Source organism: Pteropus medius, unplaced genomic scaffold (assembly GCF_902729225.1).
Source record: "Pteropus medius unplaced genomic scaffold, Ma_sr-lr_union100, whole genome shotgun sequence".
NCBI classification, from domain to species: Eukaryota; Metazoa; Chordata; class Mammalia; order Chiroptera; family Pteropodidae; genus Pteropus; species Pteropus medius.
The window spans coordinates 5,864,672-5,889,144 of NW_024347790.1; the positions used below are offsets into that span (position 1 = coordinate 5,864,672).

The following is a 24,473-nucleotide window of genomic DNA, read 5'->3' on the forward strand; positions in this document are numbered from 1 at the left end:
TAAGTGACTCTAGCTTTCTGAATATGTTCTTTCTTTCTCAGTATTTATCAATGTATTTGAAATTCATTCAATTCGCTTGGGCTGCATTTTGAAAGCAGCTCATGGAAATTTAAGCAGACAGTACCCATTAACATTAATGGGCTTCCTAAGGCAAAATTCCCCCCACATACTGGGCTCAGTATTAACCTCAGTGTGAGGTTAGATCTTACCAAATATTTAGAGAATACTCAATTCTTTAACAATATTCTAAATGCTGTTTCAATAACAGAATTCCAGTTAACCATATAAAAATTCAAGCAGTACAACTGCTAGATTTGAAGGCTAGTTGCATGTTTTTGTGAAGGCTCCCATCGGAATTGATTGATATGTTTTTCTCATTGCATTTCTTCCATTCCGATGGGGTTTATAGGCACAGCACTTGTTGTTCAGTGGGACCACGTACATCTTCAGGATAATTACAACCTGGGAAGCTTCACGTTCCAAGCAACCCTGCTCATGGACGGACGCATTATCTTTGGATACAAGGAAGTAAGTAATGTTTTGGTGATTTCCTTCCCCCTTGACCTTGACCTCTTATCTGTTCTTTCCTTCAAGTGTCAGGAAAGGAATACTTTATAGTCATGAATCTCAAATAATTTTCTCACTTCTTGGTTTCTTTTGCTTCATAAAATAATGTTTTTAATCTACTGGGTAAGATTGATTGGTAATTCTTTGAAAGGCTCATTTTGTTTTGTATTCTGCTGTCATTGGCATTATGATGTATGAATTTTATAAAATTATTGAATAATTGTATTCTAGTGATATTATAATGAAATAACTCTAAGAAAAAATATTTCCAGTTTGGAATGTTATTGTTTATAGATATGTTTTTGTTTGTTTGTTTTTCCCTTTTCAATTTCCGTAAATTTTTTGGTTCTATCTCCAAAAGTATTAGTAAGCGTGAAAATTCATACGGCTCAATGACCCAGTACTAAAAGCGTTACAGGACAGCCTTTCATCAGTGGTCATTGCAAGCTGACAGGAAAGATTAATTGGAAATCTAAGTGACAGGAAGAACAAGGGAATTTAAACTTATGGTTTATGTTACCAAACTGACAAAGTAGACAATGGAAACTTACTAAATCGTAGCCTTAAATTTACAGAATGTCTAGATTAGAATAATAGCATGTTTGATTTAAAACTCTTTTGATAATGTAATAAAGGTCTGTTAGATAACCTTAACTTTTGGGGAAGAAAACAAAGCATATATGAATTAAGTTCCAGGAACAGCAGATGCGATGTTTTAGGCAGTCGCTAGGCATGAGAGAAATTCTGACAATGTGTATTGATAAAGGGGACTATTAACCCATGGATTGATAGGTATTTATAATCATACTGGCTTGATATCTTATTTTCAAGTGAAGGGTTATTTTTCCTTAGGAAATGAATCTCTGACTACTAAGAGGATGTTGACAATTTTAAAAGGATCCAGTTTGGTCAGGACTTCTGAAATTTATCTTTTCTGTAAAGTGATGAATAATTATATTTTTATTAAATAAGTCAGCTGTTGGAAATCTTATCACTAGGCTCGATATGTCCACTTCTTTGAAGAATTCTTCTGTGTGTAATTAATTATTTACTTGGAGAAATAATATAAATAGAATATATTATATACAGGATCTGTTGCGCTTGGTGTTTCTTTATCCAGAGCTATGTTTTGATATCATAGCCTGCAGTATTCTTAAATCACACTCTCTGGAAACTGAGAGAATGTCATTCAAAGGAACTTATTCATTTCAAGTTTTCATTACAATCTAGTGTGCTACTGAGACTTCAGAGTGATGTTATGGAATGTTAGTTTTCAACAATTTTAACCAACAGTGGTAAAGTTTCTGGAAAGACACAGGGTCAGTAAGTCTAGAGTCTTAAACCTCACTAACTGTAGTCTTTGTCAAAACAGAGGTTTGTGTTCTTATTGTGGTCTCTCTCTCTAGTCTTTATTATCAAAATTGTCATCTCCATTTACACTGTTCTCAATGGATGTCTTGCATTTCAGAGTAACAGTTTTTTTCCCCCTATTCTCTGTTTACAGTGGGTTTCGTATTTCTAAAAATTTTTTCTTTATTTTAATCAAAGAAAAATTTTCCATGACGGTTTTTCTGTTTTGGCATGGGAAATATTAAGCTGTAGGCAATTTTAACACTTTCTGATATTCTGAGACTATTGTCCTGTCAAGCATCCGTCTTTCTGAACTCGGAGTTCCAAAGAAGTCATTACTTTATTATTTGCCTTACTGTCCTTACTCTGAACTGGTTAGAAAGCAGTTTCTTATTTCCTGTTCTACTGTTTTTTTTCTTCTGATAATTGTCATGCATTTTATTTTGCTGAAGCAAATTTCCCTTTGTAAAATTTGCCACAATAAAAGTCCCCTTGCATTTGAGGTGAGAAGTAGATCCTCTTGGCACTTGTAGAAAAATGTTTATAATCACAATAGCACGAAATAGTTATTTGCATAATGTATTATATCTGACAGAGTGCCTTCACATACATTATAGTTTTCAATTATTTTACAATATCCTATATTCTTAATATTCTTAACCTTCACAGAGGTACTGGCAAATCGGTGTTTAAAAAATGCATGTGGCTTAATTCTGGAATTATATCATGCACTATTAGCTTTATTTTATAGCTAAGCAGACTGAGTGACATGCTGAGGTCATAGAGCTAGTTGAGGATAAATCTAAGACTCAAAACCTTAATTTGGTGATCCCAAGGTACTTAAACATTTTTTTACCAAGGAGATTATGTGTAACAATTCACATATGTATTACTCATTTGGTTTTTTCCAATAAATATTTGTTAATGTTTGGTGTTTAATCTTTTCATCTAATTTCAGTATATTACACAATTTTAATCCCACGAAATCAGAACTATTCCTAGTTAACTTGCCAAGCTAACAAAATCATAAGAACATAAGATTTTACAGAGTATAATTTTGTGTTCCTGTCCAAGTTAAACTTAAAGAACCAAAATTATAGATAGGGCAGTATTATAATTCTTTCTGTAATAATTAGCTTCTAGCTGGCTACTGCCAGTTTTGTTTTATTCTATTATACGTGAGTAAGAAGAAAAATTCTGATTTATGTAGAAAATACCAATAAAGGACTTTGTTAAGTTGTAGAGTAAAATTAGTAATACATTAAAGAAATTTATTGACATAAATTTCATTTTTATTGTCCTGAAACAATTTATTCCTGTAGCTAATTTATTCCAGTAGTCTCTCTTTGGAAATCTTAATCTACCCATACTGACCATTCAAATGATTTTCATTTCTGACATGTTCTGTATATCATCATTTCTCCAGCTAGGTAAATAATGACCAATAAATTAGAAAATACATTTGCGCTTTTCATAACAATCTTGCTTGTAATGGGATTGAGCTAGGGAAAGCACTAGCGCTGTTTCAAATACGAGTGAGTGCAGATTAGCTCACAGCATCCAACATTCCTTCACCAAAGTCCCAGTGTTTTCCCAGCCCTCTGTTTCTCTGATGAGAGAAATAGTGGAGGCAAAGATTCTTTTACATAATTAAGTTGTCTCTTGTGAGATTATGGTTCTGTCTTATTCAACCACAGATTTCAAATTCTCTTTTAAATTATAGGCCCTTATTGTTACAGAGCTGTTTATTTTTGTTAACTTCAAAGATATAGTTGACTTAGGATGAAGCCAAAGCACAAAAAATATATCTTTTAAAAACTTTCTTCTCAAATTATCAACTATTCACTTTAATGCACTTTTTAGTTTCAAGTATTCATTTGTTTCTTTTGCATAAATTTAATTACGTGATTAAATTAACATTTTGTCATCTGTTTTCTTTAAAATACGTTAATAACAGTTCTTTGAAAGTTTGTGGCTGATAATTATAACATCTGGATTTCCTATGCATCTGTTTCTATCATCTGGATTTTTTCCCTCAAGTTTTTCATTCATGGGTCATGTCTCTCTCCATGCTTGGTAATTTTCGTTCAAATGCTGGGCATTGTTTACAAAATACTAAAGAGATCCTGTGAGGTTGCATGTGATGTTTTTCTTTCTCCAGAGAGGGTTTAACTGTTTTTCGATTGGCAGTTAGATGGAACAGGTTAATCCTCTGCAGGGCTAAGCTCATTCTCAGCTGAGCATCGGTGTTCATAAAAGCTTGACTAGTGCCACTTAGCCCTCACCTTGGAATACAGTCCATTAGGAATCCCCGTGTAAGGCCTGGGTGTTTACCGTGGACCTTTGGCCTTAGTGACCCTGTATTTTCCTCAGTTCCATGAGACCACCTGAAGTTCTCTCTGCTCAGCTTCTCAGCCTTTAAACCTGGCTTGTGAATTGTCCAATTCCTTGATGGGAAGGTGATGTTGGGTTCAGTTCTATGAGTTCCTTTCTCTGGATCTGTGGCTTTTCAAGTCTTTGCCGGTTGGTAGCTACCTGATGCCTTCAACAGATGCTTTCCATCCATAATTCACCTTTTTTGCTTGATCTCGGTAGTAGAAATGATCTTATGTGAGTTGTCTGCCGTACCCAGAAGTCCTATTCACTTTTAATAATAGCCTCCAAATTTGATAAATCTAGCATTTATTGAGCTTTTTATACATACCAGGCAATTACCTAAGTGCTTAAAATTTATCTCATGTAATTTTCACAAAACCCAAGAAGTAGTTACTTTTATCTTCTACAGAGAAGGAACCTGAAATACCCAGAGAGGTTAAATAACTTTCCCAAAATTGTGAAACAAAGATTCATCCGAAGGAATATGACTCTAGAGTCTATGGGCCAGACCAGTGTACCATACTGCCTCCCTACAGACTTCCTTTTAAAGAAATGACTGAATATCTTCACTCACTTTGATATCCTCAACAGTCTTTCCTGGGTAGTCAATATTATACTGAAATTTAGCCACTTGAGAGAGCATGAGGTGAGAATGGTTTGCCTTTCATAGAATTTTTCTTGCTTTATTCAGTTTTTCAAAAAGGAAAAGAAGCTAAAACATAATAATAAAAACATGCATTCCTAGATAAATGGAATTGGGAAAATTGAATTCTCATTACCTATTCCATTAATAACTAGCTATCACCCTAGATCCCAGATTCTTTATTAATATAAATTGTCATCGAATAGTGATGATTGTTTGCTTCATTACAATAGATATAAGCTTGATATTTTTCTTGTGTCTATTGATAATTGAACAAGGAAACTACCTATTCATAAAAAAAGATTTCATTCCAAAAACAGAAATTTGAAATCAGATTTCTACAGTTCTTGATGCTGTCTGTCCTACTGTAGCATCATATTTTAGAAATGTCCTTTCCTCTGACTTGCTTCATCTCCCTTCTCCTATTATATTTTGATTTTATTGTTATTTAAAATACAAACTAGGAAAGGATGTCGTTCTTTTTGTGTCTATTGCAAATTTGGTAATTTTTTATTATCACCAGCTCATGAGAGGCAAAGGGTGGTCATCAGTGTCGGACAATGTGATTGAAAGAAAATGTCATGTAATCTCTTTCTGCAGAGTGATGGGGAAATCAGAGAATACATGCCCTGCCTGAGAGTCAGCCTAGTCTATCCATTTTCTTGGTTGAATATCTTATTGTCTCCTTCAGCAGCAAATTTTAGAGGAGGTCGGTATAGTGAAACTTTATTGTTTATTAGGTAAAATCACTTTTTCATCTATTCTATCATTTAAATCTTTAAACCTAATGTTCCCTAGTGTAACATTTACTGTTTCCTGTGGAAGAATGCATAGTTAATAAATCAACAATGCCAGTTGGCTGAAGGTTTAAATGACACCCTTAATATATACTTTTTCAATTTCTTCAAAGAGTATTTCTCTTATTTAAACTTTAATGACCCTTCATTCATGGTAATCATCCTTAAAATATTAAAAGGTAAACATTTGCTGAGCTTGTAAAATTTATGGGGAAAAATAATTCAGGAGAGTAAGAGAAAACCAAAAAGAACTGAATAGAGAGACAATTGCCATTTAGATATGAAGTAATTTACCTTCTATGTCTATTGCTGTATGTGTGAAAATGTTTGCCATGTGTTAATATATATGTGTATATATATACAAACACACATATATATCCAAGAAACTTTGTAGTTGTGGTTTGTGTTAATATAATATATGTGTACGTATATATGCACACACATATAGGTACATCCAAGAAACTTTATAGTTATATGAGAAAATATGTATAGAAATATTCATATATTTAACTTAAATAAAATTTATTTTAAAATTTAATAGATTTATAATACAAAGTTGAGAAAACCCAGATAACATAAAATGCTGATTATAAACTCAAACAATATTCTAAGGAAGATATAGACAAATGATTTTATATTATCATACCTCCCTGTGTTTTAAATACATAAAGTATAAAATTTTATCTACATGGCTTTAGTTAGGATCTGATTTATTTGCATTTGTGGATTTCTTTTATTTTTTAGTTACCTCACACATAAAAGCTCCAGAAGTTTTCATTTCTTTTTACTTTCCATATTGCAAGAAAATGACAAATTGAACCATTCTCCCTTTACAATGTTCCAATAACAAATGCTGTGAGTAAAAATAAATAAATGAATAAATAGGAAGGAAGGGAGGGAGGGAGGAAGGAAAGGAAAGGAAGGAAGGAAAAGAGAGAGAGAGAGAGAAGAAAAGAAAAAAGAAAAGAAAGAAAGTAGCAAGGTAGAGGAATCAATAACCTGGAAGAAATCTTTGTAAACATAGAAGACTTCTTCTGACGCTGGCTTTACCGATAGTGAACTAGTGGTTCTTGAGCAACGTATTCGATCTTTCTGGGTGCACTTTCTGCTCCCAAGCCTCACTCCCTTTTATCCCTGAGGTGTCACTGGAGAGGTTTGTCTCACAAGGTGCTCCTGCCTGTATCAGGCCATGCGCAGTCTCCCTGCTCTAATGCTTCATGACCGAAAAGACCACTCTGCATTCTGTGACTCCCCAAACCCAGAGATGCTGAATCCCGTTGCTTTTCCCTTAGTGTTTTATTCCCAGGCCATGTTTAGACTCATTCCTTTATCCAGCTATCACTCCAAATAAAGTCCCCACCACACTTTTGATCCTCTTGAGCTGAGCTGCACATGCTTTTTAAGGCGGCGGGCACCCACCTGCCTCACTGTTGTCATTTCTAGGAAGCTCCACATCATTTGCCCACTTTGTGGTGGGCAGCCTTTCAATCAGAGGTCACCGATGTGTGTGTGCGTGCATGTGCATGTTTAATAAATGGCTTTGTTGCCACTATTTCAATATCAGAAGGTTTCAAATAAAAATATAGATTTGCACGTTTTCTTGAGAAATCAGAAGCTTGGGGTCACTTGTTACTCAGGGTGTGCTTCCTCCAGTTTCTCCCTCACCAGTTTCTTCCTTCTTACCCGAGGCCAGCACCAGCTTCTGTAGGGGTGAAGTTTGAAACGCCTCTTCTAATGTAGGAGCTGTCTCTACTTATCAGCTTTATGCTGTGATTTGTCTCTGTCCACATTTTCTGTGGGGTATGAATGTGCAGATGGGGCAGGAGAGATGTTTAGGACGAGTCTTCAGTGTAGGGCTCTCCTTCACTTTCATGCCATCAAGGGCCTTGCTCGGTACCTGCGTACGAAAGAGTTCAGGAACCATAAGCTCAAAACGGGTTAAAATCATTGTATGAAATGTTTACGACATGGAAAGCAAATGGGTTTTTATATTGTCACTTTTAACCCATAGCCTTTCTATTCGAATGTAGTTTTCAGACACCTAAGCACTAATACTCTGGACTTTATGTGTTGTTTTGATAATATAATAAATAAGAGTGGACTTTTTAGAATCAGATACCCTACAGAGTAATGCAGAAGCCAGTTGGGACATTTAAGGAGGATGAGGTAGGAAGTTACGGGTTGAATGCAAATGAGAATGGGTAAAACAGTAATATATATGTGGCCATATATATGCGGCTACTAGTGAGTGAACAAAAATAAGTCTAGAGTAATTCTTTTCCAGTTATCATTCTGATAGGCATGTGATTCATACGTTGGCATACATGCTATACAATCAAGCCCTTGCTGAGATGCTGTACTCCTTATTAGATAGATAGCTGGGTCCATAATGGAAACAAATGAATGTTTTGGTGAGGTTTGCAGGGCAGAACAGACAGGAAAATAAAATCCCATTACCTCTGACTCAAGCAGCATGCTGTTATCTCCCTGTTTCAGAGACGGATGTACAAGTTCACATTTTAGGCATTGTACCGGGCCCTTGCATCCCGCTGAATGATACCATAGCGTGGAAAAGGGGGCAGATTTTGAGTCTGAATCTTCGTCCAGAGGCCGGTGTGTTATGCCCTACCTCTGCTTACTCCTGATATCTTTCCTGCCTTCATTTTGCCTAGTTATTATGACTCTTTTATGCATCTACACTTAATTTGCTTCACTATATCAGTTACAGAAAATTTTGTACTTATAATAAATGTATCTTTGTCTTGTAAAATGGGATAAAAATTAAAATATCTAAAAAAAATTATAACTGTTGGTGTGAGCCAAATGGAAGCATATTTTAACTTCTTTTCGATGCCTAGCTTGTGGAATGAATGTCGTTGTAATACAACTCATTCTGAGACATGTATGATTCAATACAAATCATAGAGAGGCCAAGTGAAAAGTAAGTTTTGCTTTGATCATAAAAGGCAACTATTATAGGCACATGAAAATAATAAAGCTACATTTCTTGTTTAAAAACTGTTTAGGTAGTTAAAAGCTCATGTAATTACAGATTGGCTTCCTGACACCCCCAGAAACTAGCTTAGGAGGCATTATCCAGATGAATATAACTTTGTAGAAAAGATAAAAAATAGCTTCTCATAAGCAAAGTTTTTAGAGTTTTTTGACTTGGATGTCATCCTTAGCCATGGTTTCATGGTGTCTCTGATTTGAGTACTTAATATCCTTGTAAATACAGAGCCCTCTACAGAAGAGGTGATTATGACAATATAGCAGACCTTTTCTAGAGCTAATTTTGCACAATATCAGCTGTAAGTCTAGATAGTTATTTGTACACACACATGCAGTCGTTTTGTTGATATTAATCAAGTAGTAGTTCATTTTAAATGTGCTGCTAGCAGTACTCCTGGTTTATTTTAAGGGTCTCTCATTATACACTGACATAGAAACAAGCAGACTCATCTGACTTGCTCACAGATGCTTACGCGGCCCACTTCCTTGGCTGCAGTGAGTGAATGAATGATCCTTTCTCAAAACGACCCCACGCCTTTGATATCTGGAAGTAAAAAGATTACAGTCCAAGAAGGCAGAATAGAGATAATGATAATATCAGATGGCAACAGGCAGACATGTTTCCGAAAGAAACTGCTGAGAAAGCCCAGAGTTCATCTCTTCCTCGTTAATCTTTTACAACATTAGGCATTTAATTCACCTAACGGAAGCTTTTATTTCCTCCCCCCGCCCCCCGAAACCTGATATGTAACCGTTTTGTAAAAGTCTTGGGTGGCTTCAAGGAAGATGTGGGGAATCGAAAGCTTCTTATACATTTTTATTTTAATATTTAATCAGGATAAAATACCCAGTTTTAGAAAGCCTAAGCTCTCGTTCATGAACTCTATAAGATGTTAAAGAAAAGCGTTCGGAGCCAGTGGCCTTGCCATAAGGTCATCGTTCTTTTACAGCCCTCCCCTCCTCATCTTCTTCATCGTAGAACGTGTCACACTCCCCTCTCGAGCTGCACAGATTCTCCTCTGCACACGCAAGGGACACCGTTCTCATAGCCCGCGACGCGAATGGACCGCAAGTCTGCAACACGGCCTCCCTGGTGAAGAGCGTGACCTCATTTTTCCTGCTACTGAGACCGAAACCTGGTGGCATTGCTACTTTTCCTCTTTCTCACTCTCCTTATTAAATCCGGGGCACGTCTTGATGACATACCTTCACAATTCATCCAGAACTCATCCTCTTGTTCTACTTCCACCTCTGACACTTACCACTCTGGTGTAGTCCAAACCAGCCATCCCTTACCTGGGCAGCTGAGATACCTGCTAACTAGTTTCTCTGCCTCCCATTGCTCCCCAGAGTCTTGATCACGCAGCAGCCAGCGCGATCTTGTTCAGATGTAAGGGGATGCCCTTCCTCTGCTCTGAACACTCTAAACTTTCCCACTGTGACTTCAAGTCAAATCCAGAGTCATTGGCATGGCTTACAGGGAATACAGGCTCCCTGTGGTCTGCCCCCACCACCTTCCAGCTCAGACTTTGTCCTTTTTATTTACTCTTTCTGTTCTAGTCATAACCTTGTAATTCATAAAAGACACCAAAAGCAATTTAGTTGAGGCCTTTGTAGATGCTGGTCCTACTCAGAGCTGTTCGCCAAGTATCCACATGGCAGGCTCTCTTACTGCAGAAAAGTCACCTTATCACGGAAAACTTCTATGACTCTTTCTCTTAAGGAGGTCACCTCTAAAATGTAACCTCTATGAGAGCTGGTCTTTGCTTTCTTCTCTTCTGTAATTCTGGTGCCTACAATAACACAAAGAAAATATTCAATTAATATCTGATGAATGAATGAATTCTTTCTGTCTTACCAAATAACATGGAGAGTATATATGCCTTTTGGGAAAAATAATTTATATATAGTAGACATTCTCAGAAATTTATTTTCTACTTTACATTCCCACATTATATTACAACTCATAATAGAGATATTTATGGGAATAGTAATTTGTCAGACAAAGTATTCAGAAGTCACAATCCCATGAATAAGTGAATTTAAAAAACTGGTAGCAAGTTAAAATGTAAACCTTAGAAGCAGATGATGACTTCTCCCTACCTGTGCTGTTTTCATGTGTAGGTAGAGCATCACCCTTATATTTTTGTTTGTATGGTTATTAAGAATTTACTCATTGAAGCCAGGACAAGTCAAGATCATTAAGAAGGATGAAATAATTGTATCTAAGGCTTGAAAGAGTCATTAAAAGTCTACAACTATCTTCCTAAAGGGTTAGCCAATATATGATAGCATTATTTTCAGTGACAGAACACTCTCTATATTCTTAGCCTACCCATTTTGCTTTTTGGTGGATTTTTCTTGAGTTAAATGAATCTGGATCAAGATAACATACCTAATGGTCTTAGTTTTTGGAATCCAGAGGAGAAGAAATAAATTAGACAATAAAGAGAAGAGTGAAAAAAGATGCAGAAAAGGAAACTTTCTACTGGAACAGTAATTGTATCTGGAAGTGAAGAGATATTTATCTGATTTCCATAAACGTAACAAGAATACTACTACTTCATTTTATGTAGGAACACCCAGAGAAGTTTGTATTGGCTATTAGATCTTTAATAGAGAATGTATCGATTAGTATTGCCATGGAACAAATAACCCCAAAATGTAGTGGTTTAAAACAACTACATTTTTTATCTCTCACAAGATACCTGTGGATCAGCTTGGTGGTTCCACTGATCTGGATTGAACTCTACAGATCTCAACTGGGCTCACTCATGTGTCAGCTGTTAGCCGGTGGGTTGGCTAGAAGCTAGCGGGTCAGTCTGTGCTGGAAGGAGACTATCTTTCCACGTGTCGCTCATATGTCTTCAGCGAAGCAGCAGGGTATGTCCTCACGGCAGTGGCAGGGGACCAAGAAAGGCGGAAACGTGCGAGCACTTTTTCAAGACTGCTTTTTGCTTCACATTTGCTGTTGTCTTCTTTTGCCCTGTCACTGAGCCCAGAATCAGATTGAGAGAGTACCACCAAGTGAAAAGGTAAAAGGCGTGGGTACAAGGAGGCTATCGATGAAGGCCGCCATTAGCGCAGTCAGTCCACCACAGATAAGAAGCACCAGAGGAGAGGGTTTGACTTAGAGACAAAATGTAAAGAAATGGAGTGAAGGGAAGGAAAGAGGTGGAGAAAACAAAATCAAATGAAAGATGGCTAGATAAGGGAAGAGATGAGGAGGAAAGACAGAAAAGGTAGGGTGGATAATCTGAAGAGAGGAGAAAGCTACTATATTGGGATGCCTGCAGGAAGTGAGCCCAAGGGACCTGGAAAACAAACTCTGCTAGAAAAATATAATATCCATAACAACATAATGGGATTTTCCAGTTGATAGCAATAAAAACGCAAGTTCTGCTTTGAGTTTGGGAAGAGAAGAAATATAATCGATTACCACAAAATTATCTGGTAAAATTCTTTACACTGGCAGAGGAAAACCGCAGTCGTAGATTTTGAAGCACAAAAGCAAATGACAAGTGCCAGTAGCAAAACTTTTATGTTTACTTACTCGTAGGCAGGCATCTATTAATATTCCTATTTAAAAAGTATTATGACTTTGTCTTATTAGGATGTACAAAATATAAGCTGAATTGGGATTTTTTTCCCATCTTTTTGTCTTTTTATCTTTAACTGTAAGTCTGCCTTAAATGTAAGTTACATTTATATTAGTGCTCTTCCACATAAAACTGGCTAATAGTGTAATACCCATTAAGAAAAGGGATTCATATATTGACACTATGTGGCTTAGTAAATCACTAAGTAAAGTATATCAGTTTTATTTGGTCAATGAAGTTTTAGGGACAGAAATTGTTCTTTTGTTTTTTGTTGTTGTTTTGTTTGCTTCTGTTGTCCACATATCGGAATACTTCTTAATGCTGGTTAAGAACTGGACATACTTACCCTTGTTTAAGAAAGGACTGATTTAGTAGTACATGAAGGCAAAATGTCATCTTCCATTTACTTGATGACGTCAGAAATTTCAGAAACATCAAAATGTCCTCTTAACTGGTCAGTTTCAACAAATTAGCTCTTTTACAATTTCATGATGTCGTGGGCAAAAACATGCAGTTTTATCTTCTCTCCAACTTATTTTTCTTCCTTCTTATTGCTATGCTGTTTGTTATAGTTTATACAACAATGTGTGATCTACTGTATTCCTTAAGGAATTACCCACAGATGGCCCACAATCTGTTTATTCTACCTAGAGATTTGTGGGTACATTTATCCTTGCCTTTTTGTTTCTTGTCCTTTCATTTATTGAAGACCGTTTCATTCCCATTTTTTATGTCTGTAAATATGGTAATAAAGATAGTAATTGTATTTCCAATGATTCTGCTAAGTCTAGGAAAAAATAGACTCCAAAATTTAGTCTCATTTGTAACTATTATATCATGTTTAATATATTGTCAATGTGTCCTAATTTTCTAAACTGTAAATATTAGAAATGTCTACATATTTAGATTCTGGTTCCACTGAGGTTCAAATTTAGAGAGTGTGACCCTGAGCTGACATAATAATTCATAAGTTTTCCATACGTGTTTCAACCAGAATGGTAAAGTTTGACATCCATTAACAATTGCCACATATCACTATATAGTAATCAACAATGATATCGTTAAAATAGATATTTAGCAGTGCAGCTATTTGTCTTCTCTAGGATTTATATCTATAAAGTGACATGTAAACAAAGAGTTTTTTCAAAACTATGAAAATAAATATATAATTAAGTCTTTTAGGAAACAAATAGTGCAAGAAGAATTTCTGTTCTTGAAACGATATCAGCACTAAATGCATTCGTGGCGTATCTCTGTGCGTGACAAGTTTTCAGCATCCAGCATCAGCTAGATTCTCTGAGAATCTATCACTTTCAAGTAGCTGTCTGTAGGACCAGGAACTTTCTTGTCGCTTTGACCCATCAAATAGCACAAAATGGATGTTATTTTGGGTAATTATGCCCTTCTTCTCTAATATTCACTTCTCTCTCTCTCTCTCTCTCTCTCTCTCTCTCATTCTCCATCTTCATCTCCTGACTTTATCCATTAAACCAGGTGATCAGACTTCCCACCCCCACCACTGAATGAAATTGAAATCTAACACGTGACAATCTGCTTTTTCTTTTTCAGATTCCTGTCTTGGTCACACAAATAAGTTCGACGAATCATCCAGTGAAAGTTGGGCTGTCTGACGCATTCGTCGTGGTCCACAGGATCCAGCAAATTCCCAGTATGTAGACGAAGGGTAGTCGCAAAGTCTAAGCCTGCTGTGGGGGTAGATTTAAAGGAAATTGATCTGGGAAGACGTAAACTCTTTGAACAATAGAATCACTTAGATAATTGCCGCTTGTTAATTATATTGTTTGGTTTTAACTTTTACTTACGTTTTCTCTCTCCCTGTTACTTTTGGACTAATCATTTAAGTTCAATTAAGTAGCCAAGGCAAGAATGTGTATTTTGGATTCTTTAGTTTACTTAACTTGGTTGTGCAGATATATTTCTTTTACTAATAAGAAGAACATAAAAGAGAGACAGATTATTGGACTCATAGGTATATGACTTTTTTCTTTGTTTAGTTTGAATACATTTATCAGCTAAAATTGTACCTTTTTATGATTAACGTGTTTGCATAAAACTACTTGAGAGCCTAAAGGAAGATAAAAGGAAAAAGTATGAATTTAGGGAAATAAAAATTTTGGTGGCATTATAACTACCAGAGAAGATATGTATATTCTTTGAAATAATTTTTGTCTATCTAGTCTAGTTTACATATAGTAGAATAAAAACACATGTACTACTTTGGGAAGCTGTTTATCATATTAGGAACTGAAAAATGTAACTGCTATTTGTAGTAGTCTGATTTTATAGTGCCATTCTTTGAAAGCTTCTGTTATTTAAATCTCTCCTATTTCAAGAATAGTCCTGAGGGATGCTTGGGTGTGTAAGTACTCCAAGTGTTTGTTTGTGTCCTAGATGCGCTTATTTAAAACAAGAGGCAATAATAAAATACATGTCAAGATTAGGTCATTTCTTTTCCTTTTGTCCAAACTTCTTTTTCTTCTTTTATGATAGTAGTAAACTAATTTATCACATGTATGTGCTGTTTGGTCTTGACTTGAGCTAATTCTGTTCAATTATGTCATCTCTAAAATATAGAAAGTATGTGCAGTGGAAATTATTTAGACTTTGCAGAGCAGTGGAGTGGCTGGAAACATAAGGTTATCTTACAACTGTGGTTTCAAACAACATTCGTATGTGGCAGTTCTGCGTGGGGAAGAATATGAATCATGGTGTTTTCTCCATGTTGGCTAAGAACGTGTGGGAGGTAATATTCAAGGGAGCTGTTAAATCAAGGCAGATTTTCCAGACACAAAATCATACTGTGAACAAAGCAGGGATGTATTAGTACGTGGAGGCAACGTAAAGACATCTGACAGGACCCCTAGGTAAGAAGCTGAGTCCTAGAAGAGCCAGCATTGATGGTAGAAGAATATTCTCACATTCCTTCTCTCAGAGGTGTGAAATCAAGCATGACTTGAATCAATTATGGCACAAGTAAAAGGAAAAACTAGTTTTAGTTTATTTGGGGGTTATTTTCATTCCCAGAAAGGATTTTATTCGCAGCTTTCTCAGAAGGCACCTTGGTCCACACGGAAGTTCTTATATACTATCATTTGGAGGAAAAGACCCTTCAAAATACAAAAGAAATTTTTTTTACAAATGTATTTTAATATTTTAACATTCAAGTGTTATGTCAACTTAGACATGATAAAATTGTACTTAAATAAAGTATTAAATTGTCATAAAATGCAATGTTTGCATCCCTTGCTATATTGTCATAGGGTAACGCTCATGTTTTGGGGGAAAATATCCTTCCCAAATGTAAATGTCATTGAATAAATTGGCAAAATTCATAGGAATTTTGAGAACAGATTATGTCTAAAGTTTGGGACTCAGCATTTATCTAAAAAAGTTACTGAAGCTTCCAGTTCAGGGCAAAGCTTCTCTCAGGCAAGCTAATGCTGGAGTGACATTCACATTTTCTGTTGACCTTCAGCGTTCCATCCTGAGAAAATTAACCAAGGAAAAATGGAAGTTCTGAGTTTCTGAAGTACTCATCTCTGCCATTAGATGGGACCATATTTTAGCAAGAATGTTGGAATCGATATGTTCTACTTAAAAATCTTTTGCAGAACAGAAAAATTTTAATCTCCTTGAAATCTGTTCCCACATTTGTAAAGTGTTACATGAGCTTCTGTATAAGAGATATGATTGCATTGTAGTCTCAGCCAAAAAAAAAAAAAAAGACATACTTATTTACACAAGAGATTAGGCTAACCCAAGATTAGCATAATACAAGTTACCCAAGTATTATTTTTCCTGAGATCTCTATGTTACTCATTTGTGCAATCAGAATTTAGACAAATATTTAAGTCCTTTCCAAAATTCTGTCCCCTTATTTTACAGCCCTCGTTATTAGGAGTCATCCTCAGAGGGAATTTAAATCATTCATCTCTGTTACCCATTTTTCTTCTCTTGAGTGAATTTAGGGAAAAACTGATCATTATCCTAAGTAATAGGTGGCTTCATTTCTTCAGATTCCCATGGTGCATTACACAGGACCCTGCTCTCATAAGATCAATTTTCTGTTCTTTTAATCATTTTAGTTACATGAGGTATAGAACCTAGATCCTTGGCTTAATCTAGCCATGGTATCATGGGAATGCGAGCTACAGTCTAGAGAATAATTTTCCCCTGTGGGATCACAGTCGCTACACTATTCTTATCAGATTTGGTGAAGGTTTGGTAAAGCATTCAAAAAGCAAGTTTTATTTATTTATTATGCAGATTTCTCCCCATCCCTTCATCATAACATCAACAACAAAAAACTCGTTTTTCAGCTTTTAAAAGCTTCCAAATTGTAATTGATTTCAGTGTAACTTTCAAGCATACTTTATTAAGGTAGGCTTGTCTTTCCTAAAAAGGTCAGGTGATCTGATAGTTTAGAATATCAAAGAGATTTCAGGCATTGTTAGGAAATTAGTAAGTAGTTCTGAGGTTACAAGGGAAATTCCTTTGCTTCTTCAAAAAAAAAATGAAAATAGTCTATGCCAAAATCAACCCTTATATTTAACGAATAAAATAAAAGGTAAAAATTAGTTTTAAAATTTAGAAACTATAAGGGCTATCATAGTGTGGATACTGGTCATGAGACTTTGAGCATTTTGTTTGATTTCTATAACTTTCTTTAGATGCATATGATCATCTTAGTACCTAAGATGCAATGTATATACAGCATGCAGTACCTGGCACTAAATACGCATTTCTCATCATCATCAACATTATAACTTTAAAAAGACAGCGATACTAAGGCATCTACATCCAGGCCAAGTGCTCATATTGTGAAGCCACGAGATTTCCGTTGAAAACACCTGGGTATCCACCCTCTCTCTGAAACTCCTACTTTAGATATCATTTGTTTTGTACCGTCCTGACTATCTAGATGTCTGTGTGTACCTACGTCTCTGCATCACCTTCTGTTTTTCATAAAATATTTTGGGGAACTTTAGAAACAGAAAGAACCACAGAGATCAGCTGATTCAACCTCCACAGCTACAGATAATGAAAAACAGCTTTGCATACGATGACTTTGGTTATATGTTCCAGAAATACGAGTGTAAAAATGTACTTGCGATTATAAGCATAATGCACGTTAGTTCAGAGGAATCTGTAAAATACCTAAAAACACAAAGAAGAGAATTTAAATCGCCTACAAATCTACTGCACAGAGATAACAATGTTTCCTTGTATCTGTATGCAATCTTTTTGTTTATAGTATATATACATACAAACACACACACATTAAGAACATTGACTTTAGGCTATAAATATCTTTACCTCCTGTGTTTTCCGTAATATATACACCACGTTTTATTTTCCACATTGCTAAGTACCTGTCTAAAATGTGGCCATTAATAGCTGCAACTAATTCCTTCGTTTCGTAATTTACGTAAACTGTCTCAGCACTGGTTTGTCATGTAGGTTGCTCTTCATATTATCAGTGAAACGATGCCGAACATCCTTGTTTTTAAATTTTTACACATCTCTGATTCTTAAAAATGAATATGGAGCCATTGAATGTCAGTGGTTTTTTATGTACTTTGACGAACGGTTCTCTGTAAAGGTTGTAACAGTTTGCTCCCCGCCAGCACTGGATTAGACGCCCACCCGTTCCCCAGTGTTCTCTGGCACGATAGTCATGTTTTAAACTTGGCTAATTTGATGAGCAGAACACGATACCTCATTGTTCCTCGAATTTTCTTTTGATTACCAGGAGGTTTTAACACTGTCATCTATTCACTGGCCATGTGTAGTTTCCATAATTTCTTGTTAAATAGCTCTATTAAGTCCTTTCTCAGCCTCAGCTTATGTCCCTCCAAATCTTTTTACACAGTATGCAGAGATCTTCGTGGATAAATGTACAGTTCTTCTTTGTTTCTCTCTCCTCCAGATTGTTTTGCATTTCAGTCTTAATCTCTCAGTACTGACCTTTCCCATCCAACCTCACCTCTCCTCCACCCTCTGAGCTTAACGAGCATAACATTTCCAGCAAGAAACCCAGAAAATCCACTCATGCCTGCGGTTCTTTTATTTGGTACCTCAAGGCTATGTCATTTTAGAAATGCGAAAGTTAATTTAGCACACACGTGCAGAATTCTTGTACTAGAAACCAACCTGCAAAGCAGGTGGCCTAACTTGACAGTAGTTCTACCACACGTTATGACGATGGCTGTTTCTGAATCCCTGCCTTGGACCACTCCACTTCATCCTCCTCACAAGCGCTGCATTATCCGGTTCTTTCTTAACATCAGTCCTTTTTCCATCGGCATCTGCTGTTTTAAAATTTTTTGGAGTTCATGCTACAATGCGCCTTTGCTGTGTTGGTTACTATCATTCACAGCTCAATAAAAACATTAGCATTTTAAAATTAAAAAACTGACGATCAACTTGGAGAGCAAATGTACTTTTAAAATACCAAGAAGTTCAGTGAACTCTTTGAGTAACGTTGTATATAACTTGCCATATATGGTCTCTGTATAAGGTTACAGACCAGGCAGTATTTTTCAAAGAGCTTGATCAAAATGATGTTTACAGATTGGGGGGAAAAAAAAAACTCAAACAAAAACAGCGATTTGCTTTTTACTATGCAAAATGTCTTTAGCTTTAATTCTCAAAAAAAAAAAAAATAATAGCATAGAACTGTACCATTCAATAGAACTTTCTACACTAATGAAATGTTCTAAATCTGAACTGTCCAGTGTGGTATCACTAACTAAATGTGGCTACTGTTCATGCAAATGTGGCTAGTGAGGTTGGGGAATTGAGTTTTTAATGGGTTTCATTAATTAATTTTAATTTAAAGAGGTACATGTAACTAATGATTACCACATTGGATGGGGTGTCAACAAACCATATACATATATTTAAATAAAATATTAAATTTCAAGTATAATATTTACATAAACATAGTTTTTACTTTGTTGCCTTTTAAAGGCCTTAGAATTTTAGATGTGATTAAGCAATACATTTTTATATATAAGAATTCCATTATAACTGATTTCCTCCACAGAAAAAACATTTTGTGGTTTTGATTTGGTGGTAGGACACATCTATTACAATTAACTTAACAACTATAATATTTAAAAAAAATGTTGACAAGCTATTAAAGAAATAAATAATCTTAGAAAAACTTGATTTTTTCTTTCATAATATTTTATATAACCCAATTAAAGCTCTTTCAACGAACTGAGCCTCACCTGTTATTTTCAAAGTTAATGGTCTTTTCATTGGTTTAAGGACAGATCAAGCTACAAAACCTTCAGTTCAGTGTTACCTTACCTTCTCTCTTCTCAAAATGGAAAACACTTCAAAATTATTCATTTTAGAGAAAATAAGATTGCCTTTCTTTACAGCGCAGCTTCACTGGGTGCTCTGGTTCTCAAGAATGCACTAGTTCACGCAAGGCTCAACAAAAGGAAAAAGAAATAGATATCATGATGTTTTCCACATCAAATATCCTCTTATAAAACTCTTCCAAGATAGAAACTACTATGCGAAGTGATTTTATTGTTAAAATACATGCATTTTTAATATATCCCATTTAATTAACCCTGACTTGCTTTTTAAAAAGAAACAAACAGAATTTAAGAATTTTCCGGATATTAGAAATCGCCGATTAGTTTATTTTAACATACTCGAGTTTCTTTTTTAGAACTTCTGTGAACAAAAGAGAATTCCTTCAGAGAGTTGTGGTTAAACTATTTCCTTTTATTTCCATTCATTCATTCATTGACTTTTTATCCTGTACCAATCTTAGATAAAGTACATTTTTACCAATTTAGAGATATTTCTTTCAATTTATTTAATAATATTTGAATTATTTTATTTCTAATGTAAAATTCTAAAAGTCACACAAAGGACTTTAATACAGCATTAAAATCTTAAGACATTTAAACATTAATTTATTTGAGTTATCTACTGGGTACCTTATTAGGCTAGGATTTATTGATCTAAAGAGGAAAAACCCAACTTAATGTTTTTATGTCCTTTTATTTTATTCAAAATTGTGAATGAAATGCTCATCTTTGTAAAACTTGACTCGGTAGTCGCCTAACTATGAAAGGCATAGGAAAGTAGCCCAAACAATTCTGAACAATAATGTAAACTGAATTTTTCTAGCAAGTTCTATTTGCCTTTTCTGTTTTAAATTATGACCTCAGAGATTAAATTTTTTGCTTTTCTCTTCTACATTTGCCTTCAAATTTATACTTTCCTTTGCCTTAATTATTTCTTACTTTTTCTCTATTACATAATGATTATTTCTGTTTTAACTTACACTTCCCCACTACACAGAGATTATTTCTATTTTTAATTAATACTGGTTGCCTACATTTAAAACGCTCACATGTCAATTTTTCCAGTTGAATTTTGCTATAAAAAGTTTAGTTTCTTGAAAATACATGGCTTTTTCTTCATATAAGTGCCAAATGGGTGATTTAGCACTAAAAGCTTTTCAAAAATTTGGTTTTAAAATAAAAAAAAAATCTTACTGTATTCCATCCAATTTTAATAAAGTCATGATCTTTTTTCCTCTCAGAAAAAAAAATTAATGACATTGCAATTGTACATTAATGAGTATCCCCATAAGTCCCAGGAGTAAAGAGGTATGTTGGCCAATGGGAACCGTGATGTTAGACCTACAATCTAGTCTGCCTATCACACCAGCCCATTGTGACACTACATCGACCATTTACTATCCTGACTCTTCTTGGGCAGCACGATTCCTGAAGGAATTTAGGAAATGCATCTCCTTTAAGCCATTAGTAAATATATGGAGGGAGAAGAAAAGTGAGGCTTGCTTTTAGATCAAGTTTCTGATTTTAGATCAAGTAACTCATGAACTCTGGCCATTTAGGTTTTAGCAGTGTCCTGAAACTCTGCAAGCAGAGAGAGAATGGTGAAAGGGAAATTTAAGTGGTTCATACACGTACTTCATAGTCACCTAAAGTTTATGTTGCTTTATCCAATGCTGAATTGCATTATTATTTAATAGAATTAGAATTATAGAAGGAATGAAAAGAAGTTTGAGGCAAAAGGATCTTCTCTTTGTAGTTGTTTTATTTAACTACAACTAGCTAACTCTGTGAATGCATTGCATTTTTGTGTGGAAAGCTTATAACTGCTGTAATATAGCACTTTTTTTTTTTTCCTCAAGAGTCTCTTTTTTTCCTGAGTTTTCATGCTATTTATATTAAAGAGTATTCAATAAATGGTACTGTATGGTGGACTCAGTTGGAACTGGAAAAGAAAGTGAGAAATTTGGGCCAGTCATTAAGCATTGGCAATACATAAATAAGGAAATGTTAGCAAATCATTTATATGACAATATTGAGAAAATATTAAAATATTTATATAAATATAAGAATCAGCCAATTTAGTAAATTACTCATACATTCTCTATGTGAATGTTAGCTTTCAGGACAGACAAATAAACTACATCATGGTTAATCATACCACAGGGTACTCCTTAAACTGTTTATTTCGGTTAGAGTGAATATTTATTGCTCGGAATTTCCACAAAATTCAACTCAGTGCACTTTGAATCACATCACCTGAAGACTCTGATTACTGAACTTTATTCTCTATGTGTTAGTCTGCTCAAAGTTTTAATTTCTTTTTTTTTCAATTTTTAAAAATCTTTGATAGGCATTAGAGTTGATCTTGGTGTTGGTAAAGTTTTAAGAAAACGGTTGAAGCTGTATGACTAGTAAGACCGAATGTTTGCTACAACATTATTTTGTCTGACTTTCTAAAAAAGACACCCAAGCTAAATACATTTCTGGAATCAAATGAAAGCTTCTAGAATTGGCAGGAGCTACCAGTAAATAGATTCCTAATTACTTGTCATTGACAGGGGCAGCTCTGAAATACAACAGAAATGACCATTTGGAAGTTGTCATTAATTGGCAGGTCATCAAATAAAAATTATTCTCATTAATTTTGGTTTGTTAAATTAATCTCCTCCCAAATGGTTGGAGGTGTGTGAGCAGACGATAAAACTAACGCAGCAAAGATAGTCACTCTCTCTTAACCCCATATGCACGATTCGTAATTAACTGCCAGAGGCTTCGCTGTCATTATGTTAGTAGTTTGAGCTTTTCAAAGTATAATACAAAATGAAAAAGGAAACTAGTATTTTAAGCACCTGCTAATGTGGTAGATACTGTGCAAACTTCAGTATGAAGAAAACTCGAAAATCCCCATCCCTGTGATCTCATGGCAAAGCCATGTCATCATTCATTTCTGAGAACTAAATTGTTTAGCAAAGTACATGGCAAAGCAGTATATAGGAACGCAGCCTATTTAGACAAAGGCAGAAGATGAGTAATCTTTTTATATACCTTAAAAGTTTTTTAAAAAAGAAATGATTCATGTGCCTCATGATGCCTTATTAAATACTACAAAGTCAGCATTTTCTCTGTTTGATCAATTCTACAGTCTGCAAAGTATATATGCATCTCACACTTACATCAAGAAGAAATTAATTGGATTAGAGTTCTAAACAGTGTTTTCCAATCTGATAAACCCGAAGAGATATTCATTGAGTGGCTCTAGAACCATTCGTAGCTCCAAAAGAGTTCATTTTGGGCCACTCCCTTCCTTTTTCTCTTCTGGAGCAGAATTTCATGGTGAATAATCGGAAACGAGTGGAGAAAAGTAGAGATACGTGTAGGTTGTAAGCATATGTTTGACTTCTCTCCTGGATGTGTAGGTATCTACAGTTCCTGATCACTTTCACTAGGAGCTGGCTTACTATCTTCTGGCCACAATATTCCTGCCTTATGCCCTAGAGATCATTGTCAGGTCTATTGACGTTAACCCAAATTTAATTTTCTCTAAGATAAGATGGGAGATAAATTCCTAGAAGCCGGATTTCAGGGCCTTAATATGATTTCGGTGAATTTAGATCCATAGAAATTAGATCATAATGTGCAGCTTATAACTTGTCTGATCTATGGTTGAGATATGAAGTTAGACAAAAATTATATCTGACATTAATTGAACACTTGCAATGTGAAAGGGATTGTTCTGAATAATTTGCATTTGTTATCTCCTTTTAATTCTCAAAACAACTTGGTGATATAGGTGCTATTGTTTCTATTCTATAGATGGAGAAACTGAGGTACAGAGAGGCTTTCAAAGGGGCTTTAGGTCACACAGATACCTAGTAGCAAGACCATGTGTTCTTGAACCAGACACATGGTTCAAGAACATGTGTTATTATCCACTATGACACCTGACTTCCCCAAATTGGATACTATGATATTTAAAAAATAGCATAACTTCCCAAATAATTCCTGATAGATATGCTAGTATTCAGGAAATGCAGTCCTTTGGGAAACACATTCCTGTCACTATAAGAATTCAAAGAGCTAAATAAAAAGCTGATAACATTCCTTTTCCATTGACATTTACCAAACCCAGGCAGACACATTAGTTTAACATTCAGGTTCTTTATTAAAAGGGGATTTTAAACCTATTTTATCAACAGTCTTGGTTTGTTATAAAATATGTTTGTTTAGATTTATCTGATTTTAATTATGAAAGTTCTCATCAAAGTCTCTATCTAGCCTATTCCTCAGGGACGCTTCTGGGTTTGCTGATGAATTATTATATTTTCCTGCATGTAGTATAAGTGCTAATTATTAACCTTCCTTAGATGTGATATTATATATTTAATAAATAGCAATACTGATTTTTTTACTTATATTAAAGAAATCTATTGTAAATCTTTAAAGCAATCATATTCTTATTTTGGCAAAACCAACTTTATATAGGCTGCGAAGAATTTTTAATTGCTACCCATTCCTAAAGGATTCACTGGAATTTTGAAGAAATGATGTCATCTTACCTCTTTGATTTCGTATGTTAAAATCTTTCAAAATATATAAACCTATCAAGAAATATAGTCTGGGTGACAGTGGACTGGAGCTCCACTGGTGAAATAGGATACCAACATTTTCAACTTCATTGATAAAAAGACTTCTGGGTACATAAGTATATGATTGCCAGCTTTTTTATAATCAGTCTCTAAAAAGACATTGCTATTTTACATCTTGATTTTAAAAC

General features: G+C 35.0%; 1 protein-coding gene across 3 annotated transcripts in view; it reads left to right on the plus strand.

Moving 5' to 3' along the window:
- The window catches only part of PLXDC2 (plexin domain containing 2), a 373,661-nt gene that overhangs the window by 256,886 nt on the left and 92,302 nt on the right, over positions 1–24,473 (plus strand). For all 3 annotated transcript variants that reach the window (XM_039877520.1, XM_039877519.1, XM_039877518.1), the window contains 2 exons: positions 410–528; positions 13,914–14,013. In XM_039877520.1, the coding sequence (XP_039733454.1) occupies positions 410–528; positions 13,914–14,013 (219 nt within the window). The remainder of the gene's footprint in view (positions 1–409; positions 529–13,913; positions 14,014–24,473) is intronic.